This window comes from Eumetopias jubatus, unplaced genomic scaffold (assembly GCF_037043125.1).
Source record: "Eumetopias jubatus isolate StellerSeaLion01/CBP00866 unplaced genomic scaffold, mEumJub1_p1.0 scaffold_2, whole genome shotgun sequence".
NCBI lineage: Eukaryota > Metazoa > Chordata > Mammalia > Carnivora > Otariidae > Eumetopias > Eumetopias jubatus.
Window position 1 is genome coordinate 64,881,798 of NW_028274808.1, and position 27,035 is coordinate 64,908,832.

The following is a 27,035-nucleotide window of genomic DNA, read 5'->3' on the forward strand; positions in this document are numbered from 1 at the left end:
AGAATAAAAATGCAACTGAAATATAGTCCCTTCCCCTGAGAAACCCTTTATCAAGTAATGATGTAGAATAATATACATAAATTTACTCCCAGATCAATTTCATTAGTAATTGCTATTTATGTACAATGAGTCTCCAGAATTTTTATGTGAAGGAAGTTTGAAGACAGTAACATAGTTAGAGCTGGGGGCTAGGGGAGTTTTATAAAAGTTGAGTTTGTATAGCAAGCAAAATTTTACTTACATTGTATGTTTATTAGGGATGACTTCTGTGTGTGTGGTGTGTGTGTGTGGTGGAGAATCAGGGAGTTCATGAAAATCCAGTGGCTAAAACTTTTCATTTTAGAGCCACTTCTATCATTCTTTATTGAAACACATGCCAAAAATCCTACTCAGTTTGGTACTTATAATATTGCTAATCATTAAAAACCCAATGAAAGAATAACATGAGACACTGAGAAGTAAAGTGACCGGCCCAAGATCACATAGCTAGTGAGTATGTGAACTGTTCTAGAATTTGAATCAAGTACATCTGACTGCAAGTTCATTCTTATCCTTATTTATTTTGATGATGATAATAATGTATTTACTATTGATGTCTTTTTGGTAGTCAGAAATCATTTCTTCCCATCTCTTTATGGTATACGTATTTCTCTTATAGTTGTCTTTTACAATATGCCAACTTGTTAAGATTTTTCTAGAAGTGACCAAGGCCCACTGAGGCTTTGTTTTGAGTGTCATGCTGATGAGAGCCAAAAGCAGATATCCTGTTCCACACTGGCCTTACTTTTGGATGAGACAGAGTCTCATATCTCTATTACTATCCATAGGTGAGATTTGAAGGGGTAGTTTTAATTTTATGAAAAAATGTTTCATAACATATTTCTGAAACTAATTTTTCCACATTTTCAAGAAATGGAACTTCTTTCAAGAATCAGAACTTCTATTTCTAACAGATTATGCCTCTCAAGTAATGAAATACAGGCTGTATATAAATAAGATTTAAAGTTTATATAAAATGTAAAACTATGATACAATTTGGTTAGCCCATTATGTTCCATGCTAAACAGTTTATCTCCACTTTCTAATTTAATTCTCACAACAATCTTTAGAGGACTGTCTTATTATCAACATTCTACAGGTACATCAACAGAAATTGCAAGCAGATAAATATCTTGCCCAGGATGCACCTTAAGTGGTATAGGTGGAAATTGAACTCAATCATTCTGGCAAGTTTACCATTTATTAGCTATAATACCATATTAAGTAATAACTCTCCAGTGCCATTCCTAATCATTTCCTCCTGGATTCAAGAGAGTGCATATGTGGAAAAATTATTTGATTTTACTATGGCCTTTTGTGAGGTCACCTGTTTTCCTACCCTGTATTGTTTGTCTAATAATTACCCTGATAATAATGGACAAGAATCCTGAAATAATGGTCTAAAGTGTGAGTTCAGTTATTCTTTGTTTGTTTTTAAAAATAGCTTAAGGAAGGATTACTCGATAGCAATGGAGAGAGACAGAGAAAGATAAAGGGAGAAAAGTTATGTTAAAGCTATTGTAATGATCTAGAAACCATCCAGCCATATGCTGTTTTCCTGCATGCATGAGATTTGCATTTATGCTAACTAAGATCAACTTTCAGGCTTTCTTCTTAAAAGAGCTCCATGAAATGTTGCCTTAAGAATCTGTAATTCCAGGGGCGCCTGGGTGGCTCAGTCAGTTAAATTTTGACCTGACTTTGCTCAGGTCATAATCTCCCGGTCCTGGGATGGAGCCAGGCCTCAGGCTCCCTGCTCAGCGTGGAATCTGCTTCTCCCTCTCCCTCCGCTCTCCCCCTCCCCCACACCACTCCTGCTTGCCAGTACGCACTCTCTCTTTCTCCCTCTCTATCAAATAACTAAAATCTTAAAAAAAAAAAAAGAATTTGTAACTGCAGACTCCCTGCTGGGCCAATATTATCATATAATGAGAAATTGTCAAAAGTGGGCCAGAAATAAATGACAGTGAGGGGAAAAGGCCTAAAATTGGATAATATCACCTTTTCTGGTACTATGCTCTCATCCATATCTAACTCATTGTGCCTATTTATCCAACTAGGAAAATCTCGTGTGTCTTCTGCTATTTTATAGAACCAAAATTTACATACCCAAGGATAAAATTTCATCACATTTCTTTATATATTACTGACAGAAGGAAGGAGGGAGAAAGAGTTGAATAACGGAGTGGGGACAAGAATAGAAGGCTGGCACAGGAATGGAACAGACTGGAAGTAGCACATCACATGGGAAGCTCTCCCACAAGTACAGAAGGAAGAATTACCAATCTTTGCATGGATCAGAAACTTGCCTAAACAGACATTTGAGTAAACGTGTATGTGTGTGTTTGTGTGTGCTGCGAAGATTTTAGAATTTTTAAATTCTATTCCAGAATTTAGTAAAAAAAAAAAACAAACCAAAAAACCTAGCCTGAATTTTCCCTGACAGTGTTTTAAGAAATATATGGTGATTAAAGTGCTTTTAATAGAATGGAAGATGAAAAATGCTAATGAAAACATCCTACAGTGCAGCACATTTTAAATGGTTGGTCTCTAATACATGGACTGTCTTAAACAAACATGTCTCCAATCTTAATTTAAATTAAACTCATAGAAGGAAATAATATAACTCTAATACAAAAAGTAGTTTGAAAACTACTTGATAGATTTTCTAGTAGCTGCAGACTGTGGTAGATAAAATATAATCATACCCCTAAAGCAACCTTTTAAGATCTTAATTTGATAAAAACTAAGGAAAAATTAATAATGATAATAATAATGATAAGGCTAAACAAAGAATACTAAAAATGACCTATATCCATTAAGGTACAGAAGGAAACAGATGGTACTTCTAAATTGGATAATTTGGGGGGAATTAATAGTCTATTTACAATGGGTGTGAGCAAAGCATGTAGAAGATACAAGGGATAGTTCACTACTCCCTGGCTTTGAGACAGCAGGAAGTATTGCTACCCAGCGCTTGAAAAGACAGAGAGAAGGAGCATTTTTCAGAACGCAGAGACACAGCGGGTCTTGTGGAGAGGGCTGCCTGACAACTGCTGAGACCTCCAATTAGAGGACAGAGCCCACCTCTGGTGATGTTTCAAGGAGGGGATAATTACTCTGTCTCATTGTCCTCCATTCCTATAATCTCCTACTGGGGGTCCTCACTGGTGGAATGAAATCAGAAGTCAGAGCAAAGGGTCCGTGATGAGGTCTACCCAGGTGTATCTCCTGGGCACAGATCTGTGTATAAACAGTGGGACATGGATCTCAAGTGACAAATAGATGTCTAGCACACCTACAAGAAGAACATCTGGAATTCAAATGAATGTATGAAGTCTTTATTACTTAAACTCTGAGATGCCAAGACAGAAAAAGGCCAAAAATTGGGGGAAATGTTTAGCATTTATAAGGAAAACAGCCAGCTAATTAATAGGGAATGGGACTTTTTATATATATTTGCCAAAATAATTAAAAGGAAACTGACGGTAGATTTTCTTTTCTTTTTTTTTTATTATGTTATGTTAGTCACCATATAGTACATCATTAGTTTTTGATGTAATAATCCATGATTCATTGTTTGCATATAACACTCGTGCTCCATGCAATACATGCCCTCCTTAATACCCATGACCGGACTAATCCATCCCCCTCGCCCCTCCCCCCTCCCCTCCAAAACCCTCAGTTTGTTTCTCGGAGTCCATAGTCTCTCATGGTTCCTCTCCCCCTTTGAATCCTCCCCTTCATTTTTCCCTTCCTTCTCCTAATGTCCTCCACGCTATTCCTTATGTTCCACAAATAAGTGAAACCATATGATAATTGACTTTCTCTGTTTGACTTATTTCACTTAGCATAATCTCCTCCGGTCCCAACCATGTTGATGGAAAAGTTGGGTATTCATCCTTTCTGATGGCTGAGTAATATTCCATTGTATATATGGACCACATCTTCTTTATCCATTCGTCTGTTGAAGGGCATCTCAACTCTTTCCACAGTTTGGCTATTGCGGACCTTGCTGCTATGAACATTGGGGTGCATATGGCCCTTCTTTTCACTTCATCTCTGTCTTTGGGGTAAATACCCAGTAGTGCAATTACTGGGTCATAGGGTAGCTCTATTTTTAATTTTTTGAGGCACCTCCACACTGTTTTCCAAAGTGGCTGTACCAACTTTCATTCCCACCAACAGTGTAGGAGGGTTCCCCTTTCTCTACAACCTTTCCAACATTTGTCGTTTCCTGCATTGTCAATTTTTACACACTAACTGGTGTAAGTTGGTATATCAACGTGGTTTTGATTTGGATTTCCCTGATGGCTAATGATGAACATTTTTTCATGTGTCTGTTAGCCATTTGTATGTCTACTTGGGAGAAGTGTCTGTTCATGTCCTCTGCCCATTTATTGACTTGATTATTTGTTTTTTGGGTGTTGAGTTTGAGAAGTTCTTTATAGATCTTGGATAGCAGCCCTTTGTCTGTAGTGTCATTTGCAAAAATCTTCTCCCATTCCATGGGTTGCCTCTTTGTTTTGTTAACTGTTTCCTTTGCTGTGCAGAAGCTTTTTATCTTGATGAAGTCCCAAAAGTTCATTTTTGCTTTTGTTTCCCTTGCCTTTGGAGATGTATCTTGAAAGAATTTGCTGTGGCCGATGTCAAAGAGGTTACTGCCTATGTTCTCCTCTAGAATTTTGTTGGGTTCCTGCCTCACATTGAGGTCTTTCATCCATTTTGAGTTTACCTTTGTGTATGGTGTAAGAGAATGGTCGAGTTTCATTCTTCTGTATATAGCTGTCCAATTTTCCCATCACCATTTATTGAAGAGACTGTCTTTTTTCCATTGCATATTTTTTCCCGCTTTGTCAAATATTATTTGACCAGAGTTGAGGGTCCATATTTGGGGTCTCTATTCTGTTCCATTGGTCTATGTGTCTGTTTTTGTGCCAATACCATGCTGTCTTGGTGATCACGGTTTTGTAATATAGCTTGAAATCTCCCAACGTGATGCCCCCAGCTTTGTTTTCCTTTTTCAACATTTCCTTGGTGATTCTGAATCTTTTCTGATTCCATACAAATTTTAGGATTCTTTGTTCCAGCACTTTGAAAAATGCCATTGGAATTTTGATCGGGATGGCGTTGAAGGTATAGATTGCTCTGGGCAGCATAGCTATTTAAACAATGTTTATTCTTCCGATCCATGAGCATGGAATATTTTTCCATCTTTTTGTGTCTTCTTCGATTTCTTACATGAGTGTTCTGTAATTCCTAGAGAATAGATCCTTTACCTCTTTGGTTAAGTTTGTTCCAAGGTATTTTATGGTTTTTGGTGCTATTATACATGGAATCAATTCTCTAATTTCTATTTCTACAGTTACATTGTTAGTGTATAAGAAAGCAACTGATTTCTGTGCATTGATTTTGTATCCTGCCACATTACTGAATTGCTATATGAGTTCTAGTAATTTGGGGGTGGTGTCTTTTAGGTTTTCCACATAAAGTATCATGTCGTCTGTGAAGAGAGAGTTTGACTTCTTCTTTGCCAATCTGAATACATTTTATTTCTTTTTGTTGTCTGATTGTTGTTGCCAGGACTTCTAATACTATGTTGAACAATAGTGGCGAGACTGGGCATCCCTGTTGTGTTCCTGATCTTAAGGGAAAGGATCTCAGCTTTTCCCCATTGAGGATGATATTCGCTGTGGGTTTTTCATAGATGGATTTTATGAAATTGAGGAATGTTCCCTCTATCCTTATACTCTGAGGAGTTTTAATCAGGAAAGGATCCTGTATTTTGTCAAATGCTTTTTCTTCATCAATTGAGAGGACCATATGGTTCTTCTCTCTCCTCTTATTAATGTGTTCTATCGCATTGATTGATTTGTGAATGTTGAACCACCCTTGCATCCCGGGGATAAATCCCATTTGGTCATGGTGGATGATCCTTCTAATGTGCTGTTGAATCCTATTAGCTGGGATTTTGTTGAGAACTTTGGCATCCTCCAGCCCCATTTCCATGGGCTCAGGTCCACGTTGGGTCCTCTCGGGCAAGGGCGGGGGCTGTGGCTGCCCCAGTCCACCTCGGGTCCTCTCCAGCGGGGTTGCGGGCACAGGCAGCAGCTGGAGGCTCTGCAGCCTCCCGGTCCCAGTATTTGCCCCTTCAGCCCCTGTGTTCTCCTTGAGCACTGTTATCAGTCCCTTCCCATCCCTCGGCCACTGCTCTCCAAGCTATCACTGGTCCCCAGGTGCAGGACGCTTTTGTACAGGGGTATTACTTTCCAAAGGCTAGCTTCTGGTGGTCCCCTCCCCCTTCTGTTTATACTCCCACGTCTGTCCAAGCAATCCCAACTCCATCTTTTGTACCTCTCGACTGATGATCCTCTGCCCCCATAGCCTTATATCTCAGGCTGATTTCGTGGGTGCTCAGAGTGGCTTGTGCGATATCTAGCTAAATTCAGGGGACTGGTTGAAATGGAGTCCCCCACTCCTCCACCATCTTCAATACAAAATCCAGATTTTCTTGAGTATTAATTAAGAGTATTGTGATAGAAAGCATATGACCAAAAAGAATTTTATACATGCACCAGTAAAAAATACAAGACGTTTTGTCAATTAGGTGTACATTCTTAGAATACTAGAGGTGTGGTGAGTTCCCTGCTTTTAATATGAACATAGTCCTATAGAACAGAATTGTGGGAACAAATAAAACTGCTTATATTTCACTCTTAGAAAGGTTCAAATGTTGTACACTAAAAGGTTATGCTGACCTTACTCTGTATACTGTGAAAACAAACAAACAAACAGACAAGAATCCCTTTTCAAACAAGCCACTGAACTGGAAACATCACCTTCTACATTTTAGCAGCCATCCAGGGCCCCTTCTATCTTTTCATAACTGTGAAGATGTGTAAATTAGACCCTCAGGGCCTTTTCCTTGGTGCTTTGGCAATTTAGCCAATGATTACTTTACTATATTATTTTTACTATATTATTTTTCTGTCCATCCAAACAAGACTCCATTTGAAACATTTTCAGTCCTGGAGTGTAAAAACTTTTTTTAAAAAACTTGTCCTTTTGTTCTCATGCTAGAAATTACAATTGCTGACTTGTTCAAAATGGCATGTCAGACATCAGTAGAGAGTCTTTCTTTTAGAAGTGTGCACATTAAGAGGGTATTTTTGCACGACATTTTTAGGGAGGGAAGAGAGATTTCCATCACATGATTTTTATATTCTTTATTTACTAGCCAATACAATTGTTTGGGTTATCCGAATAGATAAAAGGCTTTTATTCAGTATCATGATTAGCAAGATTAGTAAGTTTTTCCCTTAAATTTGGCATTTGGGAATATGTTTGTTTTTAAGAAAATTAAGAGTATTTTCAGTAACTTTTATATAGTGCAAAATTTAATAACAAATGTGACCACTGACAAATAAATGTCCCTTTCATAGTCTCCCTTTAACTCCAGCAAGCCCAGGCTTCATAATCCTACTATCCTAGTTGGACTTATAGCGTGCCTTACACTATATTTGGAACATGCTTTTTCAAAGTGTATCGTATTTGCTTTTACTACTATTTTTGAAAAAGTAACCATCCCTGTGTTCTTATGCCCGTTTTGCAAATTCAGCAAGCCAAGGCCAGAAAGGGTAGATGATTTTCTTATGGTCTCATGGTTAGTAATGAAGCTCTAATCCAAATGTCATAGCCACAGATCCCGTTTTTTTCCCACCAATCCTACTTGACTCAATAATTAATTTGGTGCCTTTATGTTCCATATACTATACTGTCTTGGGGAATAGAAACACCATATGTTTCTTGCAGCTCTTTTGATCCCCCCCACACACCTTTATCCCCTTATGATATATAATCTTTGATGAGTAAGACTAACTTTGCCATTTTGTTTCTTTGATTTTCTTAATTTGATATTTTATTTAAAAAATATGAAAAACAAGCAAAACTATACCACCGAAAGATGTATAGAAAAAGCTAGAATATTTCCATATGCTTCTCTGCTCCCTGCAGTCCTGCCATGCTGAGGGACTGACGGTAAGCACGGTGAATAGATGGTGTGGTAATAGCCAATATTGGATGAGTATATTTTTGCTCAGTCAAAAATATATATGTAAGTACATAAATATATCTAGAGGTTCTGTATACTTGATTTTAAAGAAATGAAATTGCCCTCAACACATTATTCTTTAACTCTTCTCACCTTAATAATATATCATGGATATTATCACCTACCAATACATAAAGATATAACTTCACATTTGCATTATAATTTCTGTGTGCACATCACATCCATCTATAATTTTACATAAACAGGTATCCAACATGCTCTTTTTCTTTTTAAGGACTCTTTCCCCCCCTTATCTTCTTTCTCCTTTTTCACTGGACTCTCCTTCTGCCCTCCCACTCTCCCCCCAAGAAAGTCATGTTAACACACTCATGAGTTCCTTCCATGACTTGGTCTGTGTGCGTAGAGTCATACACAAATACATGTCTACACGTGAATATGTGCACACATTGATATTTATAGAAGTTCTGTCCTTCTGTGTTTTTCAAATAACCCTATTATACCACTTCTCATTTTACTTTTCTCACTCCATCTTATCGTGTGGAAATTCCTTTGGCCAAATGGCAGAGAGCTGATTCATTCTATTTCATAATTGCACAATATTCCAAAGTGGGGCTCTACTATAACCTATGTCATCATTTCTCTATTGGAGAGCATTGTTTACTCCATTAGTCAGGATCTAGTCAGGAGAGAGAAATCAAACTTTTGTTTTAACATAGAGAAATCAGACTTTTGTAAAGATTTGTGGCCTTGTCTGGGTGAACAAAGAAAAGAAATTGGAATTATTTAAAGCTTGAAAAAAGAGACCCATGGAATGGAAACTCATACTTGTGAGGACGGAGCCAGCTGGCTGGTGCTGGTATCTACAAAGTGTGGAGTCTGTTTCTGAGGTTGTTAGAAAAACTGCCTGCTGTACTCAGCTACTGCTGTTGGAGGAACCTGCAGGGACTAGGGTGAAGAAGCATTTCTAGAATGATATTCACACAAGGAGCAGAGAGGAAGCCAACAGAAAGCAAGTGGGATGAAGCAGATCCCATTTTCCTTTTCCAGCCTTCCAGTTTGCCTTGTGGTGCCCCCTCTTAGCAGAGCTTCAGGGGGAGTTGGGTGATGAAACACAAATGTGGGTTGCAGAGCCCCATCATCAGAGTACAATTTAGGACAGTGGGCTTAAAGTTTTGAGAACACCAGCTTCACAACTGGCACGTCTTTACTGCCAAGATTTTTTCTTTTTCAATTAAGAACAGATCTGTGTTAAGTGTCCTTATTCACATATTCTTATGAACCAGTGCTTTTATATCTCTGGGATAGATTCCCAGGAGGGAGATTACTGCAAAAAAGTAGTATTTTTAACTTTAACAGATGTCGCCAGATGTTTTTTCAAATGACAGTGCAAAAATTCACACTTCTACTGGCAATTTTTGAGAGCCTTCTTTCTTCTTATGCCCACCAGCAACAGAGGGCTATCACTCTTTTCAATCTTTCCAGCATGATGGGTGTAAAGCAATGCCTTGTTTTTACTTTAATTAGCATTTTTCTGACAGTTTGTGATTTTAAGCCTCTTATATGTTTATTAACAATCTGTAGTCCCTTTTTTTGTGAATTTCTATCCTTATCTATTACTCAATTTTTTTTCTATTGGATTTCGTCTGTTGCCTTTTTTGTGACTAGACAAAAACCTCTTTGCATATTACACAGATTGAACTTTATCAGTCTTCTCTGTTGTGCTTTCTTATAACTTTATTGTTTGTTTATTCACTTTAATTTTTGTATTTCTTCCAGACATAATTAAATATAATCAAATATGACTTACAGCTTCTGGTTGTTCTCTTATTAGTTATATAGACTTCCCCCACCCCAACATTAAATTTTTAATTTAGGCTTATTTCAAATTTTTTTTTAATTTTTGGTATTCAAGACTTTTTTCCATCTGGAGTCTATGATTGTATATGCCATTTAGCATGGGCTTGATTTTTTCTTCCATGTAGATAGTCAGTTGTCAGAAACATTTATTATGTCAACTTTCCTTTCAAAATTAACTTGAAATGCTAATTTTATTATATGTGAAATTATTTTATCTGTTTCTGGATTTTCAATTCTGGATTTCACTGAAATTTTGGTCAATTCTTATGCCAATGCCATATCACTTAATCACAGTGATTTTTTATATGGGTAATGCCTGGCATAAGGAGATCTTTTTTTCATTATTTTCTTGGCTATTCTCAGGGCATTTCTTTTTCTATATTATGTTCCTTAAGATAATTTTATCTATCTCCTTTCTGCTTCACAAAGGAAGAAATAAATTATCTTCCCGTCAAAAAGTGGTACTTTTTTTTTAATTTTACATTATTATGTTATGTTAATCACCATACATTACATCATTAGTTTTTGATGTAGCGTTCCATGATTCATTGTTTGCGTATAACACTGAGTGCTCCATGCAGAACGTGCCCTCTTTAATACCCATCACCAGGCTAACCCATCCCACCCCCCTCCCCTCTAGAACACTCAGTTTGTTTCTCAGAGTCCATCATCTCTCATGATTCGTCGCCCCTTCATTTTTCCCTTCCTACTATCTTCTTCTTTTTTTAAAATATATAATGCATTATTTATTTCAGAGGTACAGCTCTGTAATTTAACAGTCTTACTCAATCCACAGTGCTCACCATAGCACATACCTTCCCCAATGTCTATCACCCAGCCACCCCATCCCTCCCACCCCATACTGAGCAACCCTTAGTTTGTTTCCTGAGATTAAGAATTCCTCAGATCAGTGAGATCATATGATACATGTCTTTCTCTGATTGACTTATTTCACTTAGCATAGTACCCTCTAGTTCCATCCACGTCGTTGCAAATGGCAAGATTTCATTTTTTCTGATGGCTGCAAAATATCCCAATGTGTATATATACCACATCTTCTTTATCCATTCATTTGTTGATGGACATCTTGGCTTTTTCCATAGTTTGGCTATTGAGGACATTGCTGCTATAAACATCGGGGTGCATGTACCCCTTCGGATCACTACATTTGTATCTTTGGGGTAAATACCCAGTAGTGCAATTGCTGGGTCGTAGGGTAGCTCTATTTTCAACTTTTTGAGGAACCTCCATACTGTTTTCCAGAGTGGCTGCACCAGCTTGCATTCCCACCAACAGTGTAGGACGGTTCCCCTTTCTCCACATCCCCGCCAACATCTGTCGTTTCCTGACTTGTTAATTTTAGCCATTCTGACTGGTGTGAGGTGGTATCTCATTGAGGTTTTGATTTGGATTTCCCTGATGCCGAGCGATGTTGAGCACTTTTTCATGTGTCTGTTGGCCATCTGGATGTCTTCTTTGGAAAAATGTCTTTTCATGTCTTCTGCCCATTTCTTGATTGGATTATTTGTTCTTTGGGTGTTGAGTTTGATGAGTTCTTTATAGATTTTGGATACTAGCCCTTTATCTGATATGTCATTTGCAAATATCTTCTCCCATTCTGTCAGTTGTCTTTTGGTTTTTTTGACTGTTTGCTGTGCAAAAGCTTTTTATCTTGATGAAGTCCCAGTTTTTGCCCTTGCTTCCCTTGTCTTTGGCAATGTTTCTAGGAAGAAGTTGCTGTGGCTGAGGTCGAAGAGGTTGCTGCCTGTGTTCTCCTCTAGGGTTTGGATGAACTCCTGTCTCATATTTAGGTCTTTCATCCATTTTGAGTTTATTTTTGTGTGTGGTGTAAGGAAATGGTCCAGTTTCATTCTTCTGCATGTGGCTGTCCAATTATGCCAACACCATTTGTTGAAGAGACTGTCTTTTTTCCACTGGACATTCTTTCCTGCTCTGTCGAAGATTAGTTGACCATAGAGGGTCCATTTCTGGGCTCTCTATTCTGTTGCATTGATCTATGTGTCTGTTTTGGTGCCAGTACCATACTGTCTTGATGATCACAGCTTTGTAATAAGCTTGAAGTCTGGAATTGTGATGCCCCCAGCTTTGCTTTTCTTTTTCAACATTCCTCTTGCTATTCGGGGTCTTTTTTGGTTCCATACAAATTTTAGGATTATTTGTCCCATTTCTTTGAAAAAAGTGGATGGTATTTTCATAGGGATAGCATTGAATGTGTAGATTGCTCTAGAGAGCATTGACATCTTCACAATATTTGTTCTTCCAATCCATAAGCATGGAACTTGTTCCATTTCTTTGTGTCTTCCTCAATTTCTTTCATGAGTATTTTATAGTTTTCTGAGTACAGATTCTTTGCCTCTTTGGTTAGATTTATTCCTAGGTATCTTATGGTTTGGGTGCAATTATAAATGGAATCAACTCCTTAATTTCTCTTCTGTCTTGTTGTTGGTGTATAGGAATGCCACTGATGTCTGTGCATTGATTTTATATCCTGCCACTTTACTGAAGTCCTGTATGAGTTCTAGCAGGTTTGGGGTGGAGTCTTTTGGGTTTTCCACATAAAGTATCATATCATCTGCAAAGCATGAGAGTTTGACTTCTTCTTTGCCGATTTGGATGCCTTTTATTTCTTTTTGTTGTCTGATTGCTGTGGCTAGGACTTCTAGTACTATGTTGAATAGCAGTGGTGATAGTGGACATCCCTGCCATGTTCCTGACCTTAGTGGGAAAGCTCTGTTTTTTCCCCATTGAGAATGATACTGGCTGTGGGTTTTTCATAGATGGCTTTTATGATATTGAGGTGTGTACCCACTATCCCTATACTCTGAAGAGTTTTGATCAAGAAAGGATGCTGTACTTTGTCAAATGCTTTTTCTGCATCTACTGAGAGGATCATATGGTTCTTGTTCTTTCTTTTATTAATGTATTGTATCACATCGATTGATTTGTGCATGTTGAACCAACCTTGCAGCCCAGGGATAAATCCCACTTGGTGGTGGTGAATAATCCTTTTAGTGTACTGTTGGATCCTATTGGCTAGTGTTTTTGTGAGAATTTTGGCATCCATGTTCATCAAGGATATTGGTCTGTAATTCTTTTTGATGGGGTCTTTGTCTAGTTTTGGGATCAAGGTAATGGTGGCCTCATAAAACGAGTTTTGAAGTTTTCCTGCCATTTCTATTTTTTGGAACAGTTTCAGAAGGATAGGTATTAATTCTTCTTTAAATTTTTGGTAGAATTCCCCTGGGAAGCCATCTGGCCTTGGGCTTTTGTTTGTTGGGAGATTTTTGATAACTGCTTCAATTTCCTTAGTGGTTATAGGTCTGTTCAGGTTTTCTATTTCTTCCTGGTTCAGATTTTGTAGTTGATACATCTCTAGGAATACATCCATTTCTTCCAGGTTATCTAATTTGCTGGCATATAGTTGCTCATAATATGTTCTTATAATTGTTTGTATTTCTTTGGTGTGGGTTGTGATCTCTCCTCTTTCATTCATGATTTTATTTGTTTGGGTCCTTTCTCATTTCTTTTTGATCAGTCTGGCCAGGGGTTTATCAATCTTGTTAATTCTTTCAAAGAACCAGCTCCTCGTTTCGTTGATCTGTTCTACTGTGCTTTTGGTTTCTATTTCATTGATTCCTGCTCCGATCTTTGTATTTCTCTTTTCCTGCTGGGTTTAGGCTTTATTTGCTGTTCTTTCTCCAGCTCCTTTAGGTGTAGGCTTAGGTTGTGTATTTGAGACATTTCTTGTTTCTTGAGAAAGGCTTGTATTGCATTATACGTTCCTCTTAGGACTGCCTTTGCTATATCCCAAAGATTTTGAACAGTTGTGTTTTCATTTTAATTTGTTTCCATGATTTTTTAAAATTCTTCTTTAATTTCCTGGTTGACCTATTCATTCTTTAGTAAGATGCTCTTTAGCCTCCATTTATTTGAGTTCTTTCTGACTTTCCTCTTGTGATTGAGTTCTAGTTTCAAAGCATTGTGGTCTGAAAATATGCGGGGAATGATCCCAATCTTTTGGTACCGGTTGAGACCTGATTTGTGACCTAGGATGTGATCTATTCTGGAGAATGTTCCATGGGCACTAGAGAAGAATGTTTGTTCTGTTGCTTTGAGATGGAATGTTCTGAATATGTCTGTGAAGTCCATTTGATCCAGTGTGTCATTTAAAGTCTTTATTTCCTTGCTGATCTTTTGCTTAGATGATCTGTCCATTTCAGTGAGGGGGGGTGTTAAAGTCCCCTACTATTATTGTATTGTTGTCGATGTGTTTCTTTGCTTTTGTTATTAATTGGCTTATATAATTGTCTGCTCCCATGTTAGGGGCATAGATATTTACAATTGTTAGATCTTCTTGTTGGATAGACCCTTTAAGTAGGATATAGTGTCCTTCCTCATCCCTTATTATAGTCTTTGGCTTAAAATCTAATTTGTCTGATATAAGGATTGCCACCCCAGCTTTCTTTTGGTGTCCATTAGCATGGTAAATTGTTTTCCGCCCCCTCACTTTTGATAAAAATGGTCCTTTCTTTTGTTCAGATCATGATCTTCTCAATAAGATTCTATAATTTATATTTTTAATAAGATTTTATGATTTCTTTGTTAAATTTATTCTTAAGTATTTTATGGTCTTTGTTTTTATTATCACATTTCTAAGCATTTATTGCTAGAAGGAAAAAAGCTATTGATCTTGCAGTATTTCCATTAAGATAGACCAAACTGTCACAATAAATAAATCCAGAAAAACATGACGGCTCTGAAGAAATAGAAGTTTATTTCTCTTTCATGACAGTTTAGAGTGTTTGTTCCAAATTGGAAGAGGGCTCTTCACCATGTGGTCATTCAAGGACTCAGGAGAACTCAGCTCTACTATCTTTAATATGCGGTTTCCTGGCTTGCTCTGAGAGTCACAATCTTTGCACTGAGCAATAGAAAAAGAGCATGGAAGAAATTTTAGATTTATGGGACAGGCAGGAAACTAACATTTGTGAGCTCTGTTTACATCTCACGGGAGGGAATTTAGTTATAGGCAGCCTGTAATTGAAAGGAACGCTGGGAGATACAGTGTGACTGGAAAGACGTATACCCAGTTACCATTCTGTTCATACAGAAGAAGGGATGATGCATTTTAGGAAATTTAATAGACTCTGCCATGGTATAATTACCCTGTATCTAGCCATTGTACTAAAGAGGGCACTTGTGATGAGCACTGGGTATTGTATGTAATCACTGATTTCTACTCCAGAAACCAATATTGCACTATATGTTAACTAAAATTTTTTTTAAAAAGTCTCATTAATTGTAGTATAGTTTTTTTTTAAGTAGGTACACTTGGAATTTCTATTAATATCAGTCAGAGAAGATTTGTTTTCCTTCTTTTCAACATATTTAACTACCAAAAAATTTTTTGTTGTTATTATGTTTGTTATAAACTCTAACATAGTTGAATAATAATAGCAAGAGCAAGCATCCATAACAGAACTTCTTTAACATAGTTCTTGTATTTTACCATTTAGAAAAAATTTGGACATTGATTTTACTTGTTATCTTTATCCCTTTAAGAGATTTCCTCCAATTCTTATTTTACTTAGAGCTTACATAGCAGTAAGACTGCAGAGGTTTGTCAAATCATCTTTTCAGCATGTAAGATCATAATGTTTGTTTCTTTCAATGTAGTAATCTAATGAAATGTTGCCAGATTTCCTGATTTAAAAAAATCTGGAATAAATCCCATTTATTCTCTTCCCTGTGCATTTTTTTAAAGATTTTATTTATTCATTTGAGACATAGAGATACAGAGAGAGAGAGCGAGCATGAGCAGGGGGGAGGCAGAGGGAGAGAGAGAAGCAGGCTCCCTGCCGAGCCAGGAGAGGGGCGCGATCCCAGGACCCTGGGATTATGGCCGGAGCCGAAGGCAGAAGCTTAACCATCTGAGCCACCCAGGCACCCCTCCTGTGCATTTTTTAGATACACTGCTAGTGTGTCATATGCTAATATTTTAAAAGAATTTTTGCATCTGTGGTCCCAAATATGACTAAAGCATAATTTTCTTTTCCCTCTTTCTTTCTTTTTGGGTACTGTCTTAACACATTTGAAGTTTCTGCAAGATTAATAACATGAATTAGGGAACTTTATGTTTCTATGGTCAAGAATAATGTAAAAAAAATTGAATTATATGTTCTTTAAAAGTAAGGTAAAACTCACTTGTGAAATCATCATGCCCTTATTCTTTTTAGGGCATATAGACTTCTATTTACTTATCTAATCTCTTCTTTGTCAATTACTATATTTATTCAAGTTTTCCTCTTAAATAAATTCTGACAACTTTTACTTTGCTAGAATATGATTCGTTTTTTTCCTAGGTTTTCAGATTTGTTGCAATAGTGTTATATGTAGCATTCTGTTACAATTTTTCTAATTTTTTCTGTGTCTTTGGTTATTTATCCTTTCTCATCTTATCTATTTCTGCTTTTTCTTTTCCTTAATAAGTCTTACTAGAAACTCATCTATTTTGTAATTATCTTCAAGGACCTGTTATAAGAAAATATTTCTTTATTCTTCTTATTTATATCTCTTTAGTGAGTTTTAGCTTTTATATTTTATTATTTTCTTTTTACTACATTCTTTTATTGGGTTTCATTACTGTTTTCTTTAATAATGAAAGCATTTACAGTTATACATTTTTTCTGGCTATAGCTTTTGCTGTGTTCCCTACAGGTCTTAATAGAACATTTTCAAGAGTTTCTGGCTACAATTTTCCAGAGAGTTTTCATTTCATTGAACCATGCATTATCTAAAAATGTGTTAATTAGTGGTGATTAAGATTTATTAGTCACATTTCAACTTTTTATTTCTAAATTTATTGTCTCAATATCAAAAGAGGTGCCCTATAAAATCTCTATTGAAGTTTTTTGTTAAGGTATTATGTGAGGGCAAATTATTTTAAATGTTTCATAGACATTAAAAACAGCATTTTTCATTTAGTGGACATGAGTTTTTTTATATATCTATTAATCAAGGGTGTATTGCAGTATTCAGCTTCACTGTGTTTTGTTTATAAGCCACATTGCTTTCAAAGACTTTTCTTCAATTACACGTTTTAATTACCTTAGCAAAAATAGTTCCATTTTCTACTTAGAATTCTTCAGAGGACCTTCAAAATTGCCTCATTTCTTTTTCTTCTTTCAGATAGTCTTGACTTTTAGCCTGGACAGGGGTAGGGGCTGGAGGTAAGGGGGACCATGGAAAATAACTAGAGAATAGCATTATATCAGTGAAATGTGTGGATCTTATTCTGGTTTCTTCACTCAGGAATAGTTATTTTCCTTCAGTTCCATAAAAAACCTCCCCCAAGTCTCCTTACTGCCCTCTTCTGATCAATGGTATAATATACAGAGTAGTCATATGTAGATACAAACAAGTCCAGCCATATTGTATATTCTTTAACACAGAGGATTGCCTTTTAAAGGAACTATGTCATTTTCCTTAGAGTATAACATTAAAAATATGTTAAAACAATTTTGTAATGATTTTTTCATTTGGTAATCATTTTTCTTTCCTGGTAATAAAAATCCAACCATGTTTTGTAAGATCAAATTCTAAAAACAATTATTATTATATGAATAATAATCTCAAAACAAAACTAACAGTATCAGATATATTTATATCAAACAAAAATTGAAAACCTCTTGAAAATATTAAAAAGCACTTATAAAATTAGAAGTCTGTCCCTCTGCATACTGTGACTGATCTGCTAAAATCAATCTGCTAAGATAGCTACTCAACATTACTGCTTGTTGATCCCATACTTCTCATGCAGACCTGTCTGAAACTCTTGTTGGTTCCAACTTTCAGTGACCTAAAAGGTCACTACAGTTTGGGTACCAGTAACTTATATTGGATTCTAAGACAGCTTCTATTTAATGTAAGGTAAAGAATTCAAGCTGATGGTAACGAGGTATGACAACCATATTTGTCTAATCTACAAAGAAGAATATGTCATTGCAATAGTAATGGGACAAGCCACTACTTAATTCGTAGTAAATTAGACAGATTGCTTTGGAAGTTTTCCAAGAGCAAAAGTGCTTTTGCTGCTTTGCTTCAAAAGCAGGGCAGACCAAACTTTCTTAATCCCCTTGGGTAGAGAAGAGTTTGATTTTTCTTTTTTAAATTTTACATGCCAGAATCTAATCCACAATAGAGGCAGAATTGCAGGGCAGAGAAACTAGGATGTTTACATTTAAATTATGAGTCTAGTAACATGTGATGATTATCATGATTTTTGAGGGAGCTTGTTGGGTGTTTCCTCTACCTGTGAACAGTAATGGAAATATTATAACCTTGCAAACTGTAAAATGCGTTCATGTATAGCTCATTTGATTCTTACAACAATCCCCAAGATATTATCTCCTCCTTATTGTCCAAGATATCCTACTCACTCTTACCATGAGGAAACACGTTACAGTGAGGAACGCCCTGGATTGTCAAACAATACGTTCTTGCCAGAGCCAGTGCATTACCACAGGGCAAGCTGCAAGTCAGGCTCTCCCTCTCTGACACAGCAGGGGTGTGCACCCTCTGTCCCATATGTTAAGTGGAATAGAAACAATAGGGAATAGTGCAGAGGACCACAGGGGAAGGGAGGGAAAACTGAATGGGAAGAAATCAGAGAGGGAGACAAACCGTGAGAGACTCTGGACTCCGGGAAACAAACTGAGGGTTGCAGAAGAGAGTGGAAGTAAGGGGGTGATGGGTATTAAGGAGGGCGTGTGTGGTGATGAGCATGGGTGTTATATTGAACTGATGAATCGTTGAACACTACATCAAAAATTAATGATGTATCATATGTTGGCTAATTGAACATAATAAAAAAATAAAATAAATAAAATCTTTAAAACTGAAAAAAAATAATTAAAAAAAAGAAAGAAAAAGAAACAATAGGGATCTTAGCCAGGGCAAAAAATGTAACCCTCGCCTAAGCTCCTTTATTTCTTGCAGTGCCTAGTCTTTCAGTAGGAGAAAATAGAACCAATGGATTTTGGGTTAAAAGATCTCTTGAAGTACTAAATAATCAAGAAAATGCTTCCTCCCCATTAGCTTGGGCATTGCTGGTGAAGAGTATGGGAATTATCTGCTTCCTATAACTTTATGCCAAACTGATTGACAATTGTGGAGGGAACCTGATCCTCCTTGTTTTTATCTCAAAACAACACAAAGTCCTATTTGGTTTGAAAAATTAAGTAATCTGGTGCCATATTAAATTTCTATAGTACTCCTGGGTTCTTGCTGAAACACCTTTCAATTCTAGCTCCTTAACTGTGTTTTCAAATACTATGTAAATATAGAAAACATAACAAAACAACCACTACAACAAAATTCCCCCCCAGTCTATTATATTTTGTGACTTATTTACCTCTGTTCACACAATAGTGTGTCAAAATCCCGAATTTCACTCAGAAGGGAAGATGGATTGGTTTTGCTTTCTAGTCTCTATAAGAAGAGGAGTTGAGATGTCAGGAGAAAAGTACCTCTCTCCATCACCAGAGGAAACTAATCAAAGAAAAATGTCTGCTGGCAGCATATACATTCATCTCCAGCTGGATCACGGGCCTGTTATGAGGTGTAACTAATCGTATCGTTGTGACTCATCTTGGTCTGTAATAACACGCTCTGCAGTGACATCAGTGGTTGGATGAGAGGGATGTTGCATGTCAAAGGAAAAAAATCCTATTCAGCTGGAATATCTGCAGCCTGGGCATGACACAGTGACAGTCTGAAGTAAATGCAGTTCCTGTTTTCTCCACAGTGACATTTGCCATCTCCTGTCATGGCTGTGTTTCTGAGATGGTCAGGGGCAGTCATTGTGGGGCAGTTTCCAGACCCACAGATTGTTAGAACGGCTTAATTCTCAAAAATGACCTATGTCAAGATGCACTGAGGGTGTCCACCCAAGGTCCACTTTGGCACTGAGTCCAGTTGCTCAGAAATTTTTTTTAAAAAGAATCCTAAAGTGTTAATTCAGATTCTTTACAAACTTTTGGTTTCTAGAACAGGTTCTTCCAACATTTTCTCTACAGAAGGAAAGGTGTACTGTGATCTCTTGGTACATGTAAAATGAATGATACCCATACACTTTGATTTGTCAGTCAATTATCCACTGGCAGATAATTGGCAGAGGAGAAAGAACAACCATCCTGGACGAGACAGAAGGCCTCGGGGTGGCCCCGGCTTGGGCAGGAGTGCCACCATTTTTGGGAAAAGAAGGCCTCGGGGCTCCCAAAAAGGGGGCTCCACTTTTAAGGTCTCTTTCTACCTTAAAATTGTAAGGCTTTTTAAAGAAAAATTATCTATTCAAAAGCTTTTTTCATGCTTCTTTTCTACTAAGTTTGAAATCCTTTAAGAGAAAAACACTAAGGCTATAATTTTAACTTATTTTGAAGTTTTAAACTTTAAAATAATTTTTAAATGATTTAAATTTGAACAATTGAGTGTTTTAAATTTAAAAATATCTTTTTTTATTTTATTATGTTATGTTAATCACCATACATTACATCATTAGTTTTTGTGGAGTGTTCCATGATTCATTGTTTGCGTGTACACCCAGTGCTCCATTCAGTACTAAAAGTATCTTCTAAATGTTTATATTTTTAAAGCAAATTAGCAAATTATTTTAAAAGAGCGGGAGTTAGATGTATGCACCATGTACCTGGTATGCAATAGTTACTGACACTAGAAACAGAATTTACTCAGAATTTCCTGGTAGCAAAAGTGGAAGAGGAAATAATGGACTACATATCCATTTTCTAATTTATTTTAAAGGAACTGCATATATTTTTCTAGAGAAACAAGCATTTCCTGGTAATAAATACTCTTAGACATATATATATATATATATATGCTGATGTTAATTGAAACATTTTTGAAAGGACAATGATATGTACTAGAGAAATAAAATTTGGTAAGACAAAAGCCATTCTGTGTAAGCAATTTGTGTATCAGTCAGAACAATATGCTAGCATTTAGACATTGACCTGTGCTCTGCTTTCTTTCCTCCGCAGTAAAGACCATTGCTATATTTTTAATCGATGTCTCTAATTTTATTTTTCAGAATGACAAATCCCCCGGGCGATCGGCAAGTCGATCAAGTAATATTTCAAAAGTAGGTAAACTATATTTATTTAATTGTTTATTGATTTTCATATTTTATGAGTTCAAGTAAATATTTTATAATGTCTAACCTATAACTGTTATCTGTGAGCAGTACACAAATATGACTTGTTAATGATTTTAACTATTTTGAGCTTTTGCTGTGATAAGAGGACACAATTTCACACAATAAAATGAGCTGTTATTTTCCGTTTCAGTGCCATATGCAAAAGATAATTTGTTACTTTCAGAATGTCATGCAAAATATGGGCGTTTTTTCCTCTCATTTCAAGCATCATGGAGCTGTCACATACTTAACTTGAAACTGTATCAACATTCATGGTACAATTTCCAGTTTTTCCACAGGTTTGGGCTCAACTATGTTTGTATTAACCAGGCCAAGTTTTAGAAATAACTTAAGACATTAGTTTAGTCATATTTGTTTTATGGAGTCAAAGGATGAAAAAAACAAAATACTCCCTAGACTGTATAAATCTAAGCAAAACACCAGAGTGTCAAAAAGATTATGGCATGGCAGAGATACTCTAGATTTTTATTTTGTCTAGAAAACAAAAATCAAGGGCTAGTCTCTAAAATGAGACACAATGCAATGTACAGACTTTGTCCTTGGGGAGTGAGAAGTCTTTTCGAGCCATTTATCAAATCAGAAAATTATGACTTCCAAAAATGTAATTGAGACAACGATGGATTTCCTGTGAATAGAACTTGTTCTACAGGGCCACTCACTTGCCAGCACCCTCCACAGCCCTGAGCTTAATTTTGTATATTTTGTAATTTTACATTATTTTACTTCAAGAGAACCCCGCCAATAGTTTTCAGCTACAGGCACTATAGAACACAGATCCACTTCCAGTTTAAGGAACTGTTTTGTTTTGTTTTGTTTTGAGAAACAAAGAACTTCATTACTCATTGAAAAATAGCAGTAGCCAGAGTATCAGCATTTTCTTTAGCTGGTTTCCTGAGGCCAGGTCTTAGGAGACAATGCCAAGATGGTCAGGTGACTCCTCCAAACACACTGGATTGGTTAAAGGAGTGCAACCCTACACTTAGGAAACTCTCCTATTTTCAATAGATGGTAAGTATGCCTGTCCATTGCTCTGTGAAGCAATATCTCTATGTTACACTGTTACGCCTTATACAAGCATCCTTAAAAAGATAGTCCAGAACTAAAGCAGGCAACTATTCTGCTTACAAGACGTGCAGAGATACAAGAGACCCATGGAGAATCACATCTCAGCACATGGGACTGAACATTTATAATTACATTCAAATCTGAGTGCCTTTGTGAATATTCGAGAGGCAATGTGGTCTAGTACTAATTCTGGAGAAAGAGAATCTGAGTGTCCGTTGCTGGGCTGTCACTTCTTATGTGACCATGAGACAGTCACTTAACCTCCCTGAGATAGAGTTGCCTCCTCTGTAACATGAGGGTGCTGGTATTAGTCACTTGGAGGTTTCCATAAGTAGTAAATTAAAACAATACCTTTCAGACGTCTGTCATCTTAGTCACGTTGTGAAGAGCCTTGCCTACAACTTCAGAACACTGTCATCTTTCTGAATTTGAATGTTAATGTCGACCTAGACGCTTGTAAACATACTGACAACTCCTTTGTCACGCCAAATACTGTTTCATGATCCAGGGGTACAATTATATTGCATTTCCAAGCTGCTGTTTGAGTTTGACATAATGCAGATTGTTTATAACTTTTAACCTTTAACTTCTTCTTTGAGAAATAAAAAAGTCAGGAGTGTAGTTTTCCTTCTGTGAGTTCTTCCAGGCTTTGGTATGTATTAATTGTATCCCTGTGTGGGAGACAATTAATGACAAAAATGCATTAATTCAGAGGGAAATGAAAAGCTCTCTTCTTAAATAGTCTAATTGTACAATAGCAAAAACTCAACTATCAGACACCCATAGAGAAAAAAAGATTGCTGTGTGCATGTTTACTTTTTTAAGCCAACATGACTTTCCTTTTATTCATTCTCAGAATGACAGTCACAAATGCTAAATACATTGTTGAGTCCTCACTACTTTTTCATGAATTATTAAGTAAAAAACTTTTCATTAGGACCATGTAACCTACCAAGTGTAAAATGGCAAAATCTAGCAATATTTGAGTCCTTTAACTTTTAAAGTTGTGGAGAAAAAAAAGTAAAGCAGAACCAAGATGCTTTTTCTCTGATTTTGTCAAAATAATTTTTATGTCAAAAACAAATTAAAAAGAAAAAGACTAGGAGCTTCTCAGGAGTGTGAATCAGTTTAATAGAGTAATTAAGAGCATGAATTCCAAAGAAACTGCTTAGGAGGGTTATTTAACTTCCTTAATAACTTTATCTATAAAAGGAGAATATATAATAGCATCTACCTCTTGGAGTGGTGCTTAGAACAGTGCCTGGCCCTGTGCAAGCACTTATTATGGGACTTTTAATTATTTATATCTCAGTGACAGCACCAAATAAGTACTCTGTAAACCTTTTTTGTAAGCAAATGAATTTGAGACAGGAGTTACAATATATGCATTGTGTTCTGAGTGGAATAAGAATAAATATATATATTTAACAATAATAAATTATCTTAGGTCAGTAGCAGTATTACCCAAAATGGGCATCTTTCTTAATTTTTATCAAGTTTATGTCATCCCCAATTCTTCGATACAGGAAAATCCCAGGTATTACAGAGGATTACATCCCCAGTGGGATATCAGAACTTCCCTCCATACTACTGAGTCTGCTTTCCTACCTGTCTCTTGCAGTTTTCTACTAAACCAGCAGAACTTTCTAATCATCAGTATTTGTGGTATGTTTCCCATCAGTAATTATATTCTGTACTGGAAATGAGGACTTCCATATACTCAGTGAGCTTACTGATATATTCAATGAGCTTGTATGAGATCCCATATGTATATATGTATATATATACTCCTGCATAGATATGTAGATCTCATATGAGATCTACATATCTATATAAATTAATTAAGTAGAACTAATAACTCCCTGTGCAAAAAAGATAACAGAGCAGGCCTGAGACTCTTCTCTTAGAAAGGCCTGCTGGCAAGGTTGGCCCTTGGCTGGCATCTGGGAACTTAGATTTTAGGCATGGCATACCACCCTAAATTATAAGAATGGTTCACTGTGCCTGAACTATGAAAAAAATATATGGTTTTTCCAAAATACTTGCCTTCCTTATGGAAGTCTGGAATTTGGGTACATGCTAGGCAATGGGTTACCCACATGATAAGCCCCAGTGAAGCCTTGGGCACTGAGTTTGTAACGAATTCCCATGGTAGATAGTACTTCCCATCTGTTGTCACAACTTAGTGCTGCAGGATTTAAGTACATCCTGTATGACTCCACTGGGAGTAAATTTGTGAGTTTGCTCCTGATTTCCTCTGGACTTCATCCCATGTGCCTTTTCCTTTTCCTGATTTTGCTTTGTATCCTTTCACTGTAATAAATCATAGTTGTGATTATGACCATAAGCTCAGTCCTGTAAGCTTCCTAGAAAATCACTGAAACTGGGTGTGGTCATGGGAACCGTTCCCTTCTGCATTAGCCAAAAGAGTACAGACAGAAGTCTATGGGAGTTGAGAGAATGATCACTTCCCCTTGGTGAGGATGCATCAGAGATGGTTTCTTAGAAGAATGGTATATAAACAGGGCCTTGAAGAATGGGTGTGACTTGATCAACTGCCAAGAAAGTTTGTTTAAAGGGACATAAGTACAAGACATGGAAGCTGGAAAACATGGATTATGAAGAGAAAGATACATAAATCATTTTAGGGGTCTTTGAGATGGAACGTTGAATAATAGGATACACTCTCTTTAGTCACAACATACAAGTGTCAGCTGTCTTGATAACATAGGGATGGATTTGGAACCCATCAAGATCCTTGAGGCTTTTTTTAGTAAATATGTATCAAACTGAACATTATGATTTTTGCTATTCAGGATTGTATAAACATGATCTCACAGTTGTGAATATGAAATATCCAAGTGTGGGATAAATAACAAATGTTGAATTGTTAATGAACATTAAAATTTTCTTGTGGTCTTTATCTCTGAATCTTTTTATCCTATATTATTTAATTGCAGTTATATCTTGCAAGTTATATTTTGAGTTTTCTGGCCGTTTCAGAATTTTTTTTAGTTTATATTTCTAGTTTGTTTTAGGACATATAAGACAGACCTGCGAATCTCTTTTTTTTTTCTTATTCTAATAGGATGTGTATGCGTTAGATATGTAAAAGTTGATCCAAAAGCTACAGAGAAGCTATATAGTCTTAAAACAATGTATGTGAGATTGTCAAAGTATCTTCAGTGTGAACGTAACAGCATTCATTTATCCACACTTACTTTTTTTGTTTGTTTTTTGAAAAGCTGCTTTTGATATTAATGCTGGTTGCTGCTTTTTAACACACATATGGCTCCCAAATAGTTTCCTCAAGATGTAAAATTAGTGAAATTTGGCCTTTCTTTTATTTCTCCTAGGGTGAGGAATCATTATATTCAACCAGCAACAACATATTATATATTTCACAAGAAAAATCTTTCAAAAGCAAACTGTCAAAAGGAAAGAAAGCCTTGTACTTTCAATTCAAATCAACATCTAGAATTTTCTTTTAAATGAAACACTTTTAGGCTTTTTGGTCTATGTGGGAAGCAGCTCACAAAATCTAATCTACTTATGAAAAGAAACTCAAAAGCCACCACCTAAACAAAATATTTCAGTTAGTTTCCATCACTTCCTGTTATATTCCCCAGACTTCATTTACTTGAGAAAGGTTCGTCAAAATTGTTCTGTTGGTCTTTACCTAGAAATATCATAGGGAATGTTAGGTAAAGATGGTATATAGTGTATAAAATAATATTCCTAAAGCTTCCTCTTCTCCTGTTCATGTACCCTAGTTTATTCTGCAGTAAATGAAGATGCATGGCAGAGTCAATACAATTTATTCAACAAATATTTTTTATGGATATACTGTGTACAAGGCATTATATAAATCATAGCATTTTAAATAGATCTTTTCTTTTGATCAAATACATACTTTGATTTTACTTGTGTAAATCTTTATTTTGCCAGATTTGCTTTTCCAATATTCCAACATATTTTCCAGCAAGGTCAAGGTGAAAGTGTTCCCTAAATGGAAAATGTATTGGGAATTCTTTCAGCTGAACTTGAGCCAAACATTTTGCATCTCTGAACAGGTGTTTAATGGTCTGACTTATTGAGAGATCCATCTTGGTTTGGTTTTACAGGGGACCTATAAATCAGTCATGCCCTCAGACTACATACCTTTAGAGGGTAAGTTTAATAGATAAAATGGGATGTATAATTAGGAAACAGCTAGAAATGAGGTAGACTAATTTGAGAACTGTCATAGAGCCTGAGTCAGGGTCTGTCTTGAGACCGAACTTAAGTAAATGAGTATAAATTTAGTTGAACTGGTAAAAATAGTGGTGGAAGATTAAGAAAACCTGAAACCTTATATCCTGGGGCTTTTCCTTTATATACACTCATTCCTTAGGTGATCTCATTAGCCTCATGACTATATAGAATCAACAAGCCAACAACTCCCAAATAGATATTCCTAGCCCAGATTTCTGCTGTGAATTCCAGACTCAGATATCCTACTTAAATTTTCCATGCCAGTGTGTAATAAGAATCTGTCTTAGATCAGATTGCCCAGAAACAGATCCTAAAATGAGATTTTTTTTTTTTTTTTTTTTGCAATATTTTACTATGGAGAAGCCCTAGAAGCTTAGGAAAAGCTATCAGGAATGGGGGAAGCAGGACGGGGAAGAGGAGGAAGCCAAGAAAATTCCCCCTGATCCTGCAAGGGGACCCTGCTGTATAAAACGAACTGAAAGTTGTTCCCACTTG

At 36.4% G+C, this 27,035-nt stretch overlaps 1 protein-coding gene across 1 annotated transcript in view; it reads left to right on the forward strand.

Annotated features, from left to right (window-relative positions):
- MARCHF1 (membrane associated ring-CH-type finger 1) overlaps positions 1-27,035 on the forward strand; it is a 471,309-nt gene that overhangs the window by 293,563 nt on the left and 150,711 nt on the right. Inside the window, exon 5 of the mRNA XM_088021014.1 lies at positions 21,096-21,146. Coding sequence (XP_087877140.1) covers positions 21,096-21,146 — 51 coding nt within the window. The remainder of the gene's footprint in view (positions 1-21,095; positions 21,147-27,035) is intronic.